Here is a 17758-nt window from a genome sequence, read left to right on the forward strand (position 1 = left end):
CTTTAGCATCATTCCTTCCAACACCCAGGACTAATCTCCTTTAGAATATAATTCCTAGAAGAAGACAAATATGATAGTGGAAAACTATCACTGAAATACTAATGTCTTTGTAAACACATTCTTTGTGACTCTGTGGTCATGTGTCCCTTTTTAATGACTGCATGTTGCTTTTTCTCTCCTTCTAGGTCTGGAAAAAGTGCCAAAAGACCTTCCTCCTGATACTGCGCTGCTGGACCTGCAAAACAACAAAATAACTGAGATCAAAGATGGAGACTTTAAGAACCTGAAGAACCTTCATGTAAGAATTGCTATTTTCTTGAGCTATAACAAGATCTGACTCAAAGTATTTTTGAAAACAAAATGTAGGTAAGGTCAAGAGTGCTCTATGGTAATACATAAGCACATAAGTGTTTATTAAATTCTCTTTTTAGGGAGTGATGGAGTAAAGCAGGATATTAACCCCTAAAAATCAGAGCCAATTTTCTCACATATACCCCTGTATAGGCTTCCCAGGTGGCTCAGATGGTAAAGAATCTGCCTGCCAATGCAGGAGACTTGGGTTTGATCCCTGGGCCAGGAAGATCCCCTGGAGAAGGAAATGACAACCCACTCCAGTATTCTTGCCTGGGAAATCCCATGGACAGAGGAGCCTGGCGAGCTACATTTCATCGGGTCACAAAAGAGTCAAACATGACTGAGCTACTAACCACCAGCAACAACTCCTATATAGCTTTAGTATCCGCTGTCTAAAAGACACATTATATCTTAATCTTCTCACATTTCATCGATAACAATCTTTCTCTTTCCAATATCTTTCCAGAACGTATTTCAACAGTGGAACAAAATGGACTGATCTTAGTTTATTTCATTGTTCTGTTTTCTTTAGGAGGCTCAAGAGACATGGGTTTGATCCCTAGGTTGGGAAAATCCTCTGGAGGAGGGCATGGCAACCCACTCCAGTATTCTTGCCTGGAGAATCCCATGGACGAAGAAGCCTGGTGGGCTGACTCTGTCCATGGGGTCAGGAAGAGTGGAACACAACTGAACGATTGAGCATGCACATGCTGAATCCTTATCTGTATCTGTGTGTATATTCTGATTTTTCACTTCCCTCTAATCTATTATAAGGTAACACAGTCTACCAGTCAGGATTCCAACAGAAAAGGGATATTATAATCAAGACAGTATCTACTTATCAACCTTCAGACCGCCAAGATAAGAAAAACAATAAACATTTACCCAGTAGGAGAAAATTTGCTGCTGCTAAGTCGCTTCAGTCATGTCCAACTCTGTGCGACCCCATAGACTGCAGCCCACCAGGCTCCCCTGTCCCTGGGATTCTCCAGGCAAGAACACTGGAGTGGGTTGCCATTTCCTTCTCCAATGCATGAAAGTGAAAAGGGAAAGTGAAGTCACTCAGTTGTGTCCAACTCCTAGCGACCCTATGGACTGCAGCCTACCAGGCTCCTCCATCCATGGGATTTTCCATGCAAGAGTACTGGAGTGGGTTGCCATTGCCTTCTCTGAGAAAATTTACCAGATTTTAAAAAGGAAGCAAAGAATTTTTCCTTGACATTTTAAGATTGCTCATGAAACAGTTAATAAAAATAATAGCACATAACAAAATGACATCATCAAATTACTGAAGTAATGTAAGCACATTATGATATAAGTAGTGAATATTATGGGCACTAATGATGAGAAAAAAAGAGACATGTTCCTACATCAGGTTACCCAGATAGTCTTTTGAGATAATAAGAGACAAAAGGGTCATAGAGGATTAGCAGAATTTTGAAAGGAGAAGAGAGTTTTCTGTGCAAGAGGAAGGAAAGGCAGAAGAAAATGAGTGAGAAACAAGAATAGAAGATGGCTAAAGTGAAAGATGCAGGCTCCAAAATGGTGGAAGCTAAGGCCTGAGCTGGAGATGAACCCTGGACCAGTGGGATCCTTCTCCACTGCCAGGACAGAGGACATGGGACCCTACTCACCTTCCTCCATTTTTCATGTTATGATTTCACTGGGAGTGAGCTGATGGAGGTGCCAGCAAAGTTTGTTAGTGATTATTTAAACTAACTATTGAATAAGTTAAAAGAGGCAATAATAAAAAAAATGAATATATTAGCTTCAATAAACAAAACTATAAAATGCTTCATTTTATTTGCATAAATTACCCTCAAGCTACTTTGTAAGAAAGGAAAAGTCTCTTGATTTCAACTTCCTGTTTGTTTAAATATTATCTCAAAAGTTTGTTTAAACTCCTCATACCTTAAACAAGAGATACCTAGCTTCTGTGACTTTCTCACTAAATCTGATGTTTGTAATAATGTGTCCTTTCTTTGCCCGATCCCCTCCTAAGTATGTTTTTAGGCAACTTATCATCTTGGCAATCCCTTTCTTTCTAATTTAAAGTATATACTGGAAGAAGAGAGAGAGTTTATTAGAGCTTCTAAACATTTAGAGGATATTAAACAGCTATTTTTCTCTTACTCTTTCATTCATGATCATTTCTATCCTTGTTATTATGCAAATAAACATCGTAATTTTAGCAAAGAAAGCCACCCTTGAATGAGAAGGGAGAGAAATAAAAATTTACCAAGGATTAAAATGGAAAGGATTTAAGAGAAAAACGTTGCTTTTTTCCCTCAGTCAGTTCAGTTGCTCAGTCGTGTCCGATTTTGAATTTTTTCAGTTTACATTGCGCCTCCCTATGAGCGGTACGTACTGCTTCAGAGTAGTTGTATTCTTATAAGTATCATAAAAATAAATAATTATTCTATAAAATAATGGAAAGTTAAACATTATAATCCAACATTCTATGTATTTCCTTTGAATTAAAGTTTAGTTGCATTCTTGCTCAGTTGTGTCTGACTCTTTGCAATCCCATGGGCTAAAGCCCACCAGGCTCCTCTGTCCATGGGATTCTCCAGGCAAGAATAATAGAATGGGTTGCCATTTCCTCCTTCAGGAAATCTTCCCAACCCAGTGATTGAACCCATGTCTCCTGTGTCTTCTGTGCTGGCAGGTGGATTCTTTACCATTGGGTCACCTGGGAAATAAATCTAGTAAAAAACTTTTGTTTTAATTTAAAATGAACAAACATCATCAAGGATTGAATAATAGCAAACATTTGTTATTTTTTTGGATTTAATATGTGTTTTTTTTTTTAATTGATTGAAAGAGTCTTTAAACTCTATAGTGCTTTAATTTGCAAAAAGCAAAGCACTTGTTTAGTCATTACTATGGGGCTTCTCTGGTGGCTAAGCTGGTAAAGAATCCACCCGCAATGCAGGAGTCCTGAGTTCAATCCCTGGGTTGGGAAGATCCCCTGGAGAAGGGGATCCGTGGCTACCCACTCCAGTATTCTGGCCTGGAGAACTCTATGGACCGTATAGTCCATGGGGTCCGCAAAGAGTCAGACACAATTGAGCGACTTTCACACACATACTAAGCACTGTTTCTAACATCTTATATTCGTTTATTCATTGACTTATTTAATTCTTACAGTTATTCTAATGAAGTAGACACTCTAGATAACACCTTAATACAGATGAGGGCACACAGACACAGTGAGGTTATGCTACTTGCTCATTGTCACACAGCAAATGATAGCCAGAGCTTGAGATCTAAGCTCAGGAGCAGTCTGGCTCAAGTCTGTGCGTTTATAACTGCCTGTAAATACGATAATAACAATAAAATTCCTTAAAACAACCCCTGGTACAGTATGAGCCCTACATTAGTGGCTTTGGGGAAAGTTGAACATACTATTAAGTTGGGTTTCAACATTTTTTCTTTCAATTTTATTGAACTATAATTAATATACAGCACTATATATCTTCACCAGGGATACCCTGGTGACTCAGCCAGTAAAGAATCTGCCTGCAATGGAGGAGACCTTGGTTCGATCCCTGGGTTGGGAGGATCCCCTGGAGAAGGAAATAGCAACCCATTTCACTATTCTTGCCTGAGAAATCTGTGGACAGAGGAACCTGGTGGGCTGCAGTCCACAGGGTCGCCGAGAGTCAACTGAGCGACTAACACTTTCACTTTCATACAACTTCAAGGAGTACAGCAGAATAACTTGGCATCCATATATTGTGAAGTGATTACCATAGCGTGTTTAATTAATATCTATCATCTCATACAGATATTAAAAAAAGAAGAACAAATGTTTTCTTTGTGATGAGAACTTTTAGGATTTAGTCTCTTAGCCATGTTCAGGCATGCCATACAGCAGTGTTCACTATAGTCTTTTTTTTTTTTTTTGTACATTACATTCCCAGTACTTACTGGTCTTAAAACTGGAAGTATGGACCTTTTGACTACTTTCTTTGACAAAGGTGGTGAAAATGCTTTTACTCCTCCTTCCACCCTATTTCTATTGCCAGTCACTTTTTCATCATCTCTCCCCTACTACCAGGCTATATCACTTTTTCTTTAGTTACAAAGAAGTAGGTAGTTCTGATTTTTTGAGCCTGTGCTTCAGTTTTAGGTTAAATGGCACTCAGGGCATTTTATGATGCTCAAGCTACAGTGTCCCTCCTAATTCAGCTTCTCTCAGCCCGTTATCTAAATAATGATAGTCTGTTTCTGCCTGTCTTTCTTCTTTTCATCAGCTGATCTCCTGAACAATATATGTGGTTTACCTTTGACTCTTTCTCTGGTTTATCTGGGCCTTGTCATTAGTCAATGTAATTAGTCCACTTCTTTCCATATCAACATTTGCCATATAATTTTATAAACTATGCTTTCTTAAATACCTATCCCTGTGTATAGAACTAATGTTAGCCATTCTCAGCAGTACTATATATACATGAGTAACTTTTTTCACACGTGTATCTGTTTTATATGAAACTCTAATTTATACAGGTCTTGGAAAAGAATCTACCTACAATGCAAGAAACCTGGGTTTAATTCCTGGGTCGGGAAGCTTCCCTGGAATGGCAGCCCACTCCAGTCTTGCCTGAAGAATCCCATGGACAGAAGAGCCCGGAGGGCTATAGTCCATGGGGTCACAAAGAGTCAGACACAACTGAGCAACTAACACTTCACTTTATGTCATGATGATCAAAATTTGTAGTTTATTTATTTTTCAGTGGAGATTCTTTTTGCTAGACTAGACCTTTTCTACAAACAATGCTATTTGAAAGTTGCTTTGCAAGAAAGCAGTCTATATACATGATTGATACTTTTAGTCCTCACAACAAGCCCCTGTAGGTATTATTATTATTTCTGCTTTACTGAAGAAAAAACTGGGGACAAATGTCACACCACCTCTAAAATATAGCAGCAGTTATTACTATAGCATACTCACCAGTAGAGACATTGTCTAGTTATTATCTAGTAAAAGAAATAATATTTTATTACCCAAAATGGCAGGTAATACATCAGCAGGTTGACTCTTCATAATAGGTTTCATAATAGGTTGAATATTTTATTCAACATAAAATAACACAGATTTTTCAGACCAGGTTTAATGCATTTAATAATTAAATGCATTATATCAGCCTTTCAGAATTTCCTTCCATGGATGGCAATTAAGGACGTCCTGCGTTTACAATTAAGCATCCACCATTTTGACTGTTTTTAAATGATGCAAGTCCTCTCTTCTCTCCTCTAGCTCTGGCTTTTACTGATTTTTCTGGACATTTTGCTTATTAATGTCAATTTCCTAAGACTTTAACCTTCATGTTTTTTTTTAACTTTCTATAATAGTTACTGAAATTACCTAGGATTTTATTTTAATCAAACAATTCACCAGTGAGGATTAGTTAAAAAGGTTATTAACTTATTATTTGTAATAAGGTTTAATTAATCAAATAATGTGAACTCTATGAGAATGTCCATGGGTTATTAAACTAGCTATTAGTTTCTAAAAATAGTCTTATATTTTTGAGATGGAAAGTTCCCACTGTTCTATTCCTCTTGTTCCTTTCTTGCCCTTTTGCATTTTCACATGTGCCTAAAAACAAACCACAATTGAAAATAGAAGTTTCTTAGATCTTGATAAAATTATCCTAAATTCTTTATGATATGCCAACAAGTTGATATAATGCAGTGTGGTTCTGTATACACACAGATCACTGGAAGATAATTGAGGTAGTCCAAAAGTAGGTGTAGCAGTATCTATAGTATAACGATAATGGATTACCAATAATTTCTTATATTAGGAGAACTTAGAAACACACATTTTAAAATTACAAAAAATTAACATATTTGACTACATAAAACCATTATGTGCAAAATGAGCAGAAACAGAAGAAAAATATAATGTATCCATAAATCATTTATTAAAATACAATAAACATTAAGAAAAATGAGAAGTTTTGTGACCAAGCAATCCTTTTCCTCCAAAACATAAAGCTAATGGTAACAAAATAAAAGGAAATTTCTTTAACCTCTCAAGAGACAAGAAAGTGCAAAGTAAAGCAATAAGCTACAACATAATGTGTTGATTTGCAAACTTGTGGAAAATGATTATATCAAATTCTGCGAGGCTGCGAGAATGTTACTCTCTGGCAGTGTTGGTGGTGGTATAAATTAGTGCCACCGTTTCGTAGTGGATTCCATGACAACAGCCAATGAAGACGGACTTAGAGGTTGAAAAGCTGACTGGAGAATGGATGTCGTTGGCACTAGATTCTTTCCAGGTCACTCTAGTAATTTCAATATTTTGGAGCATTTATTGTTTAAAAATTAAATAGCTATATCTCTCTATGTATAATCCGCTTTTTATCAAATTTCTCTCCCCTTTTCTCCTGAAGTTCAGGTTCTCATGTGCTTTTCAAGTAATCAGATCAGTTTAACTTCTTTCCAATTTCTTCTAATTTTGCAGATTTCTCTGCTAGTCCCATAAATGGAATGAAATTACACACTTGCTTGACATACATATTTTATGTGTGGAAGGTTCTGGAATTAAGATGTTGCTTCTGTTCACTATCTACAGACACTGATTCTCATCAACAACAAAATTAGCAAAATCAGCCCTGGGGCATTTGCTCCTTTGGTGAAATTGGAACGACTTTATCTTTCCAAGAATCAACTGAAGGAATTGCCAGAGAAAATGCCCAAAACTCTTCAGGAGCTTCGTGTCCATGAGAACGAGATCACCAAAGTGCGAAAGTCTGTGTTCAATGGATTGAACCAGATGATCGTCGTAGGTACAGATATTCTTATAGCTCTAAAACCAGGATTCAAAGTTCACCTTAAGAGATTACAAGTAAGCTTTAGCTACAGGAAGGTAAATTAGCTAGAATTTACAGCTCTTAAAGCATGTAGAAATAACAGTAGCTGGGCCAGGAGAAATGGGTATTGAATCTGTGCCTTACAAAATTTTAATTCTTGGACTTGAGGATCTGAAAATGTAGGAAGAAGTCTCTAGGGCTGATGCTGCACTACCTACTGCACCCAAGATGCAGGATAGAATTAAGCTGTGCTTAATTAGAGATATTTGGAGAATACCTTTACATTGTGGGAATTAATTCTAGTCTGAACATCTATAAATCATTTGCTTTAAATAATGTGTTCTAATGTTTTTCTCTGTATGTGGTAAAATATGTCATATTATAATTGGCTTACCAAATGCTAGATTCATATTATTTAACAGTATTTTAATATATCTTAGTAATTGCCCCATAACAAGTGTGATTTATAAACACTCACTTTTGTTGATTTGTTGACAAACCTGTTTATGGACCTTAAATAATTTTGTTGTTATTGTTTTTCATATTATTACTTTTTCCTAAATCACTTTTGTTGTTATTGTTTTTGGTTGCTTTAATAAGGGAAACTTTTACCACATTTTGCCATCCCTTTGAGACACAAACCTTTTAATTTCTCTTTTGTATTTTCACTCAAGTTGTTATTGATCCAAATTTTTTCTTGTTGAGCAGACACTACTCTGGCTTGCAGTTTCCTCAGGTTGTCCTCTAAAAGTTTTGCACTTACTGCATTTGTAGAACTTGGCACCAACCCGCTGAAGAGCTCAGGCATTGAAAATGGAGCCTTTCAGGGAATGAAGAAGCTCTCCTACATCCGCATTGCTGACACAAATATAACTACCATCCCTCAAGGTGATGAAAATTCTTTTTTTTTAATATATATTTTGTTAATTTGATATTCTTTTTAAAATTAATTTATTTATTTTAATTGGAAGCTAATTACTTTACAATATTGTAGTGGTTTTTGGCACACGTTGACTTGAATCAGCCACGGGTCTTCAAAGCAATTTGAATATCTAAATCCAAAGGCCTTGACACTAAAAAAGTCTTTGAAAATTTGAACGGTGACTCAAGTGGCCAACATTATTTCTAGTAAATTCTCTATCCGTTGAAGTATTTCAGTGAAACTAGCTGGCCACTGGGCCATCCAGGCTGACTGTAGAGATGGCTAGACTCTTTCAGCTATAAAGATACTTACATCTAATGTAAGATGCAAATTAACAGACAATGATTTTATATTATAGAATTGTGATATCATAAAGAAAAAATTATGGTTATTTAAAAAATAGACTGCTTTTGTAGTACTTTGTTTTAAAAAATGATACCATGGAAGAACATCTGAAATTGAGCCAATTTTTACTGAGTCTCTAATCCCTTAGTGAATTCCATTGCATTTGAGGACATTCTAGTCACTACCATCTGAATAATAGGATCCACAGTGGTCACACTCTAAGAGTGGGGGTTATATGTTGTAAAGAGTGTGGATTTTGGAGTCTGCTTGAGTTCAGACTGTCACTAATTGGCTGTATGATCTTGGACAAGTTATTCAACATCTATGACACATTTGTAAAATCTGTAAAGTGGTAATAATATTAGTATCCACTTCACTGGATTGTTTTAAAATTAAATAAATAGAAAAATATCTGGCCGGTAAATAAGTAGTGGGTTACTGTTACCTTCTATTACTCATTAAAAGTTTTTTAAACACTCATGTAGCTCAGGCAAAGTATAAGCATGGAGAAAGGGCAGTGAATAGGATATAGGCCTGCCTTCAAGAAGCTTATTGCCTAGAGCAGAGCCAGGCAAGTTTAGCCATCATCACAGTCACAGGGATAAGCTCACCATTCTAAGGTTTAGTCAGGAGAGGCTTTTAAGCCAACAAATCAGCAAAAATAAGTTTCTCTAATTGTCACAGTTTTCTGGTCCCAGGTATTTATTTCAGTCACACAAAGCCTCCTCCATATTCTCAAATTTTCTCCTCAATCTGGCCTTTCCTCAGTTTAGATGTCTTGTTCTTGAATTGATACAAAATATAGGTACTTGCCCACAGAAAACAATTATCCTTTATTGTGCTTCTACTGAAATTTCAGGTCTAGAGAGTACTTAGTCCATAGGATGGTTCTTACTACCCCTTGCCCTCTCTATTGTATTTTTGCGACAAAGTGTTTTTGATACCCATTGATAGCAACTACTGGCACAGATGATAGATAGATAGATGATAGATCAATAGACAGATGATAGACTGATAGATAGATGAAGGGAGATTGATTTATAGTTCACAAAGTACTTTCATTTTGAGTCTCTGACTTGTTACACGGTAATAGGTAATTTTTACATCACCAGTGCATGGATTTTATATTTGTAAATATATTTTAATTTACATTTCAGTCCAGTTCAGTTCAGTCACTCAGTCGTGTCTGACTCTTTGTGACCCCATGAATTGCAGCACGCCAGGCCTCCCTGTCCATCACCAACTCCTGGAGTTCACTCAGACTTATGTCCATCGAGTCAGTGATGCCATCCAGCCATTTCATCCTCTGTCGTCCCCTTCTCCTCCTGCCCCTAATCCCTCCCAGCGTCAGAGTCTTTTCCAATGAGTTAACTCTTTGCGTGAGGTGGCCAAAGTACTGGAGTTTCAGCTTTAGCATCATTCCTTCCAAAGAAATCGCAGGGCTGATCTCCTTCAGAATGGACTGGGTGGATCTCCTTGCAGTCCAAGGGACTCTCAAGAGTCTTCTCCAACACCACAGTTCAAAGCATCAATTCTTCGGCGCTCAGCCTTTTTCACAGTCCAACTCTCACATCCATACATGACCACAGGAAAAACCATAGCCTTGACTAGACGGACCTTTGTTGGCAAAGTAATGTCTCTGCTTTTCAATATGCTATCTAGGTTGGTCATAACTTTCCTTCCAAGGAGTAAGCGTCTTTTAATTTCATGGCTGCAATCACCATCTGCAGTGATTTTGGAGCCCAAAAAATCAAAGTCTGACAATGTTTCCACTGTTTCCCCATCTATTTCCCATGAAGTGATGGGACTAGATGCCATGATCTTTGTTTTCTGAATGTTGAGCTTTAAGCCAGCTTTTTCACTCTCCACTTTCACTTTCATCAAGAGGCTTTTTAGTTCCTCTTCACTTTCTGCCATAAGGGTGGTGTCATCTGCATATCTGAGGTTATTGATATTTCTCCCAGCAATCTTGATTCCAGCTTGTGCTTCTTCCAGTCCAGCGTTTCTCATGATGTACTCTGCACAGAAGTTAAATAAGCAGGGTGACAATATACAGCCTTGACGTACTCCTCCCCCTACTTGGAACCAGTCTGTTGTTCCATGTCCAGTTCTAACTGTTGCTTCCTGACCTGCATACAGATTTCTTAAGAGGCAGGTCAGGTGGTCTGGTATTCCCATCTCTTTCAGAATTTTCCACAGTTTATTGTGATCCACACAGTCAAAGGCTTTGGCATAGTCAAGAAAGCAGAAATAGATGTTTTTCTGGAACTCTTGCTTTTTTGATGATCCAGCGGATGTTGGCAATTTGATCTCTGGTTCCTCTGCCTTTTCTATACATTTACAATAGTACATTTTTTATTTATATATATATATATATATATATATATATATATATATATATTCTCTAAAGCCTTAGAGCTGTAGGAGGTAAAGTAAAGTAGCTTGAATTTAAAGTCCAGGTATTTTTATTACTTCATGCTACCAGATGACTTGCATTAAAGCACATTCTTTGATTTTGCTGTCCTTCTAATTACATCTCCTAAATATAGCTCAATAACACGTTTCATCAGTTAGTGATCAGTTTTCCTTGATTTCTTATATCTGTTTATTACTATGCGAGGGCTCTTTTCTCATCTTTTCTACTTGCTTTTATTTATTAAACTCTTAATAGTATTAAAATCATAATAACTCAGTTTTATTAAGCACTTATGCCAAATGCTTTTCATGAATTCTGTTATATTATGCAAAATGCTTTTCTTGGCTTCTGTTATATGAATCTCAAAATGACCCTTTTAAGTAGTATTATCACACCTGTCTTATAATTGAGGAAAATAAATCTGAAAGACATAAAGTAAATTGTGACCAAAGCCTCCAAGCTAGCCAGTGGCACGGCTGGCTTGTGCTAGGCTGATGCCATAACTCATGTGTTTGACCGTTTCATTCTGCTGTCATCTTAAGTCCTTCTTCCTGTGCATATCTATACCTGTGTCATGTAAGAGTCTAGCTTTCCTAGACTGGTACCCTTACACCTGAACGTAGCCTCTTTCCAGGAGTCTTAATTTCCACATGTTATCTCCGTTCACTGAGTGACATCAAAAGGCAGTGGAGTGGAGTATAGATTTATGTTCACACTGTGAAGTCAGACCTTCCTGGGTGAGAGGACTGGCTCAGTCATTTAGTTATCCTGTGACTTCAGGCTTATTATTCCACACTTCTAAAACCTCAGTTTTGCTACCTATAAAATGGTGGTATTAGTGACGCCTCTCTTGTAGGATATTTGTGAGGGTTAATAGATATAAATAAGACTTGTACATACACAGTATCTGGCCCAAAGTAAGCTCTCAATATATTTTATCTTAAAAATGGAAAAGGAAAAGAAAAAGCAGTAACAGGTGTAGAATCTTTGGCTAAATGCTACTGTGGCAGAGGCTAATGATGTTTTCTATAAATTTGGATCTCTGATGAGATGGCTGGATGGCATCACTGACTCGATGGATGTGAGTCTCAGTGAACTCCGGGAGTTGGTGATGGACAGGGAGGCCTGGCGTGCTGCGATTCATGGGGTCACAAAGAGTCGGACACGACTGAGCGACTGATCTGATCTGATCTGACCCTCCTATTGCAAACTTCTCTTTCACAGTGAAACTTACCATAACTTTCCTTTTGGGAAACTGATGTCCCAAAGGGAAGACACTTAGAAATGAGGTAAGAATGAGGGATGTGATGATGATTGTTGTTCCAGAGACACTACATTTTTAAAAACACCTTTTCATAGTGGCAGGGAAGAAAGGATGTACATTCACTGCCTTGCTCTGTACTCACTTGCTTTATTTATGAGAGTATTTTAAAAATCCAGATTTATATATTCTGAGACTAAAGTGATTGAAATCCCTTAGTCCTTATTGACTTTGATTTCCTGACATTTATTTGCAAGAATCATGCCATTGTTATTTCATTTTCTTCAGTGAAGAGCATGTTATTCTCTTTGGCCATCTGGGAGCGTACCACAGTCCCCACTTAGTAGCTAGATAACCTACAAAATGGGTAACTGTGAATCTCTGTTTCTTCATCAGTGAAACAGAATTAATGAAAAATAATTAATATATTGAAAAAACTTACATGAGCTAGGTTAGGAAAATGCTATTCTCAGTGTTCAGCACATAACAGACAGTTAGTAAAGCAGAAGTTCCTTTCTTTGGTATCTCCCACATAAATCATACTACTGTTGAGAAATTAATAGTCATTTTCAAATAAAATATGGAATAAACTTTTACATTAAATAGAATGTTTTGACTGAGTTCAGTGGGATGTAATGAAAATTTCAAGCCAAACATAACCTGTGATTTTCCAATTTTATTCATTATAGACAAAGAACCAACCCTATCTGCTAAGCAGATGTTAGTTCTCCATGTAACCAATTTGCTATTTTCTTTGTAGTTGTTGCTGTTCTTATAAATGGAACAATATGTAGTTTTTAAAAAACTGTATAAAAACATAATAGATCCTCAGATGGCAAGAGGAAATGAAAATATAGTATTTAAACTTTTATACTTAACATTACTACATTTTCAGAGGTCATAGCCATTCACAAGGTACTATCCAGAGGTCTAGCTGATGTGTTGGATTTCCCCAGGTGCCCTACCTATGACAGATCACTTGATTATAGGACTCTCTATTCCTCTTGTATAAAGAAACAGTCTTAATTTAAAATGATCAAGTAAGCTCTTTCTACACATTATGTTATAGAAACATTTGATGTTTTTATGGAAAAATTGATTAAAACTAAAGCCAGCACAGTATATAAGTATTAGTTATTAATGAATCTCAGTAAGGAAATACATGATTAACGTTGTTTATAGGTTGAACTTATCCATAATTACTAATTTATACTTCAAATGCCAAAAGCTTCATTTTAGAGTCATTATCCTCTGTCAATGGCAGTGTGAGCCCATTAACAAAGGTGTGAGAAACTAATGAGATTCAAAGAAGAGAAGTCTTCACTTCTACAACTGTACTGACAGTGTCTAGGACAAAAATCTACTTCATGATAATCTACTACATAGCAAACACAGTTTGTTAAAATCAGTTTAGGAGAAAAGTAGAAATGGCTTGTACTACTTCCGAAAACATGTATTATTGTAAAAGGGATGAAGGAAAAAGATGAAAAGCAAAACTGATGAATAAGATGAAAAGCAAATCCTTTGAAACTGAATGTCATTTGGAAAATTGATGACATGTGTCTGCATTAAGTCTTCATACATTCTCTAATTATATTTCTCTGCTAATTTAACTTCCTGTATTTCCATATTTCAGGTCTTCCTCCTTCCCTTACTGAATTACATCTCGATGGCAACAAAATCACCAAAGTTGATGCAGCTAGCCTGAAAGGACTGAATAATTTGGCTAAGTAATAACGTTATTTCATAATATTCTATCAGTGAAATGGATCAGTATATTAGTGCCTATATGCTCAGAATTAGAAACATGATGATTGATTTTTGCCTGTACCACAATTTTTGTTTTTGTTACTAATAACCACAAACTTCTGCTGAATTATTTAAAATTAAAAAAAAACTAATGAAATAGTGTACTTATCATAAGTCCACTAATATCTGCCTTATATTTTATGAATACCATACTGTTTTTAGATTAAGATATATCATATGTACCAAGTATTTGATTATATCCGTATTCTCATGCAATATGTTCTAACTTAATTGTATCAAACAGAAGTCTAAGTAATTATAACATAGTGTTCAGAATTTGAAAATGTATTAAAATGAAAGCTACCAGGACATGAAAATATTGGGCATCTTACAGCATGTATTAGAATACATATCATGTGATTGTCTAACTCCTGTTCTCTGAAGAGTTTAAAATGTCTATCTGGACTTTACATATACTCTCAAAATTTTTTTTATGACCCTTCTAAACTTTTTTTCCTTATAGATGATCATTAATGCCCATTCTGCTTTCTAACCTAATTTCAATTTTTTTTTATATTTGTAATCTGGCGAAGCAGTAAAAAGAGAGTGTTGGCAGACCCTTTCAACTGTCTTCACGAACAGTCTGCTCCTGATTCACATGTACTGCTGATGTCCTTGCTGAGAAGCATAGTGTTATGCCAAATTGGCTCACTCCTTTTTTTGCACATAAATTTCATCATGGATAAATAAATACAAAGCATATCATTTATCTTTGAGAAATACATAAAAGCAGATGCATATATAGTGCAGTTTTCCCCTGTTTCTGTGCGTATCCCCCAGTGACCCAGGGGAGCGTGAGGGATGAAGGTGACATATGCATGTGACTGTAGCTGCAATATATAACCCTGGTGCCTCAAATGATAAGAAACCCGTTATCTAAAGCAATTTTAATTAGTCTCGAATGGAGAAAATAATATTCAAAATAGTGTCACCTACCTTTCTATGTTGACTAAGCCTGTCTAGCTAGAGAGGAATATAGGAAGATAAATTGCATTTCTCACTGTGTAGAAGTGTCTTTGAAAGAAAGTGAAGTTGCTCAGTCATGTCCGACTCTTTGCGACCCCATGGACTGTAGCCTACTAGGCTCCTCAGTCCATGGGATTTTCCAGGCAAGAATACTGGAGTGGATTGCCATTTCCTTCTCCAGGGGATCTTTGCAACCCCTCTCCAGCGATTGAACTTGAGTTTCCCGCATTGTAGGCAGACACTTTACCATCTGAGCTATCAGGGAAGCCTTAGGACAGCTATTATTATTGGATTTTATTGGATTATTATCAATAGTATCAGGAGGAGTATAAGTAGTAGGGATTGGCAATAGTATAAAATTCTAAACATGGTAAATCATTTATAATATTGTGCCATTTTAGAAAAGTAAGTTTATTTTGTGCTGAAAGTGGTATGGAGATTTTAAGATTCCACACTTTAAAATTAACATCACATACTTTATATCAAACAAGCATAAAGAGCTAATAAACTTTGAGAAGGTTAATAGAAATGAAGATTTTTGTTTAAAAAGATTTTGAATTCCAGTCATTAAATAAGAGAAAATTGCCTCACTGGCCAGGCAAACTTTCTCAGTTCTTGAATTGATTAAATACATTTCTCTTTGGAATCAAGTTCAGAAAAATCTATCTCATAAAGCATCAAATCCTTATGTTGTTTGCTCCTCCCTGATTCTGGAACATGAGAGGTACATTGGTGCTGAAAATCAAAACTGTGAAAAGGAGAAAAAAGCAGCCACTCATCTCAGAACATTGTTGCAGGGCAAATATTCCAATTAGTTGTTAGGAACAAGTAAAGAGAAAATCCTGTATGTCCCTCTGCAAGAATATAAAGTGATTTTTCAGGCAAACTTCCTTTTTCTTATTAAGCATATATACCATATTCTCTCCTAATAGGTAGAATTTTCTTTGATGGAAAGAATCATGGTTTTTGAGTCATGTCTCCTCTGCCCTCACAAGCCTAGAACAAAAGTCTTTAACATAATAGGTTCTAAAAAACATTTGATGAGCGACTATAAATTGATCATTGAAAATGTAGTTTCCTATACATCGGTGTCTCTTTTGCTGTCTCGTACACAGGGTTATTGTTACCATCTTTCTAAATTCCATATATATGCGTTAGTATACTGTATTGGTGTTTTTCTTTCTGGCTTACTTCACTCTGTATAATAGGTTCCAGTTTTATCCATCTCATTAGAACTGATTCAAATGTATTCTTTTTAATGGCTGAGTAATACTCCATTGTGTATATGTACCACTGCTTTCTTATCCATTCATCTGCTGATGGACATCTAGGTTGCTTCCATGTCCTGGCTATTATAAACAGTGCTGCGATGAACATTGGGGTACATGTGTCTCTTTCCCTTCTGGTTTCCTCAGTGTGTATGCCCAGCAGTGGGATTGCTGGATTATAAGGCAGTTCTATTTCCAGTTTTTTAAGGAATCTCCAGACTGTTCTCCATAGTGGCTGGCAAAACTAATACAATATTGTAAAGTTTAAAAATAAAATAAAAGTTAAAAAAAAAAAAGAAAAAGAAAATGTAGTTTCCTTCAATTAGATTGTTAGGAATATTATATTCTAAGACATGGATTAGTCCAAATTGGATATGGGACTTGGAGTGCTATAAGAACTAGGAGTCAAGGTTCTGAAATAGAAAAGGAAAGACGAGAAACAGATGAAAGTTTAAGACTGAGGGAAAGACAAAATATTATGAGACAAGGTGCCAGGCTGATAATCAACAAGTAAGGCAAGCCACCTGTGTTATCAATAGCCTAAAATCAGCACACTTTAATCTCAGTTATTTCAAATACCAAGTCACGATGAAAATTGGAAGACTTTGGTTACCTAAAGTGAAAGTCGTTCAGTTGTGTCCGACTCTTTGTGGATCCCATGGACTATACAGTCCATGGTATTCTCCAGGCCAGAATAGTGGAATGGATAGCAGTTCCCTTCTCCAGGGGATCTTCCCAACCCAGGGATAGAACCCCAGGTCTCCTGCATTGCAGGCAGATTCTTTACCAGCTTAGCCACCAGGTAAGCCCTACGCCAACATCTAAATCCCAAAAGGGCTCAAAAATCTCAACTCACTGAAGGCAAGCAGGAATCATTCTTCAAAAACGGCCAAGTCTTTTTCACTAAATTTGAAGAAATTCAAGAAATTCTTCTGCTTTCTCTCCCTTTGAGCTTTCAGATTCTCTTCTACTACTTTATTGCCTCATCTCTCTCTGCCCTTTTCGATTGACAGCACCCTGGTTCTGACAGATACTGAGAATGTTGGGTACAGTGGTTCTGTCTTCAAGTCAGCTTCTTCTGAGTTTTGAATCTGATTTACTGTGAGGGAGGGCTTCCGTGGTGGCTCAGTGGTAAAGAATCTGCCTGCAACGCAGGAGCCGCAGGTTCAAACCCTGGGTCTTGAAGATCCCCTGGAGGGCATGACAACCCACTCCAGTATTTTCACCTGGAGAGTCCCATAGACAGAAGAGCCTGGCAGGCTCCAGTCTATAGGGTCGCAGAGGGTCGAATATGACTGAAGTGACCTAGCACGCACTGTGAGGGAACATCAAAGCTGCAGACTCCCACTTGTTAAACATTTAATTAAAAAAATACAACCCAGAACCTTGAGTGGCATTGTATGAGAAATGGAAGAGGGGGCAAGATCAGGGTCAGAGATCAGGGCTCTAAGGCTCATAGCTCAGAGGTCAGTGTCAGAAGCCAGAAATATTGACACTAGGCATATTCTGACAGTAACAGATTGTCATTGATAGACTCTTTTAAACACATTTTCTGTTGAGCTTTCTGGCAGGTAGATTTATTGACATTAC

General features: G+C 36.8%; 1 protein-coding gene across 2 annotated transcripts in view; it reads left to right on the top strand.

Annotated features, from left to right (window-relative positions):
• DCN (decorin) overlaps window positions 1-17758 on the top strand; it is a 39140-nt gene that overhangs the window by 15832 nt on the left and 5550 nt on the right. For both annotated transcript variants that reach the window (XM_005910087.3, XM_005910086.3), the window contains exons 3-6: window positions 186-298; window positions 6944-7157; window positions 7956-8069; window positions 13762-13855. In XM_005910087.3, the coding sequence (XP_005910149.1) occupies window positions 186-298; window positions 6944-7157; window positions 7956-8069; window positions 13762-13855 (535 nt within the window). The remainder of the gene's footprint in view (window positions 1-185; window positions 299-6943; window positions 7158-7955; window positions 8070-13761; window positions 13856-17758) is intronic.

This window comes from Bos mutus, chromosome 5 (genome assembly GCF_027580195.1).
Source record: "Bos mutus isolate GX-2022 chromosome 5, NWIPB_WYAK_1.1, whole genome shotgun sequence".
In the NCBI taxonomy this organism is placed as follows: Eukaryota; Metazoa; Chordata; class Mammalia; order Artiodactyla; family Bovidae; genus Bos; species Bos mutus.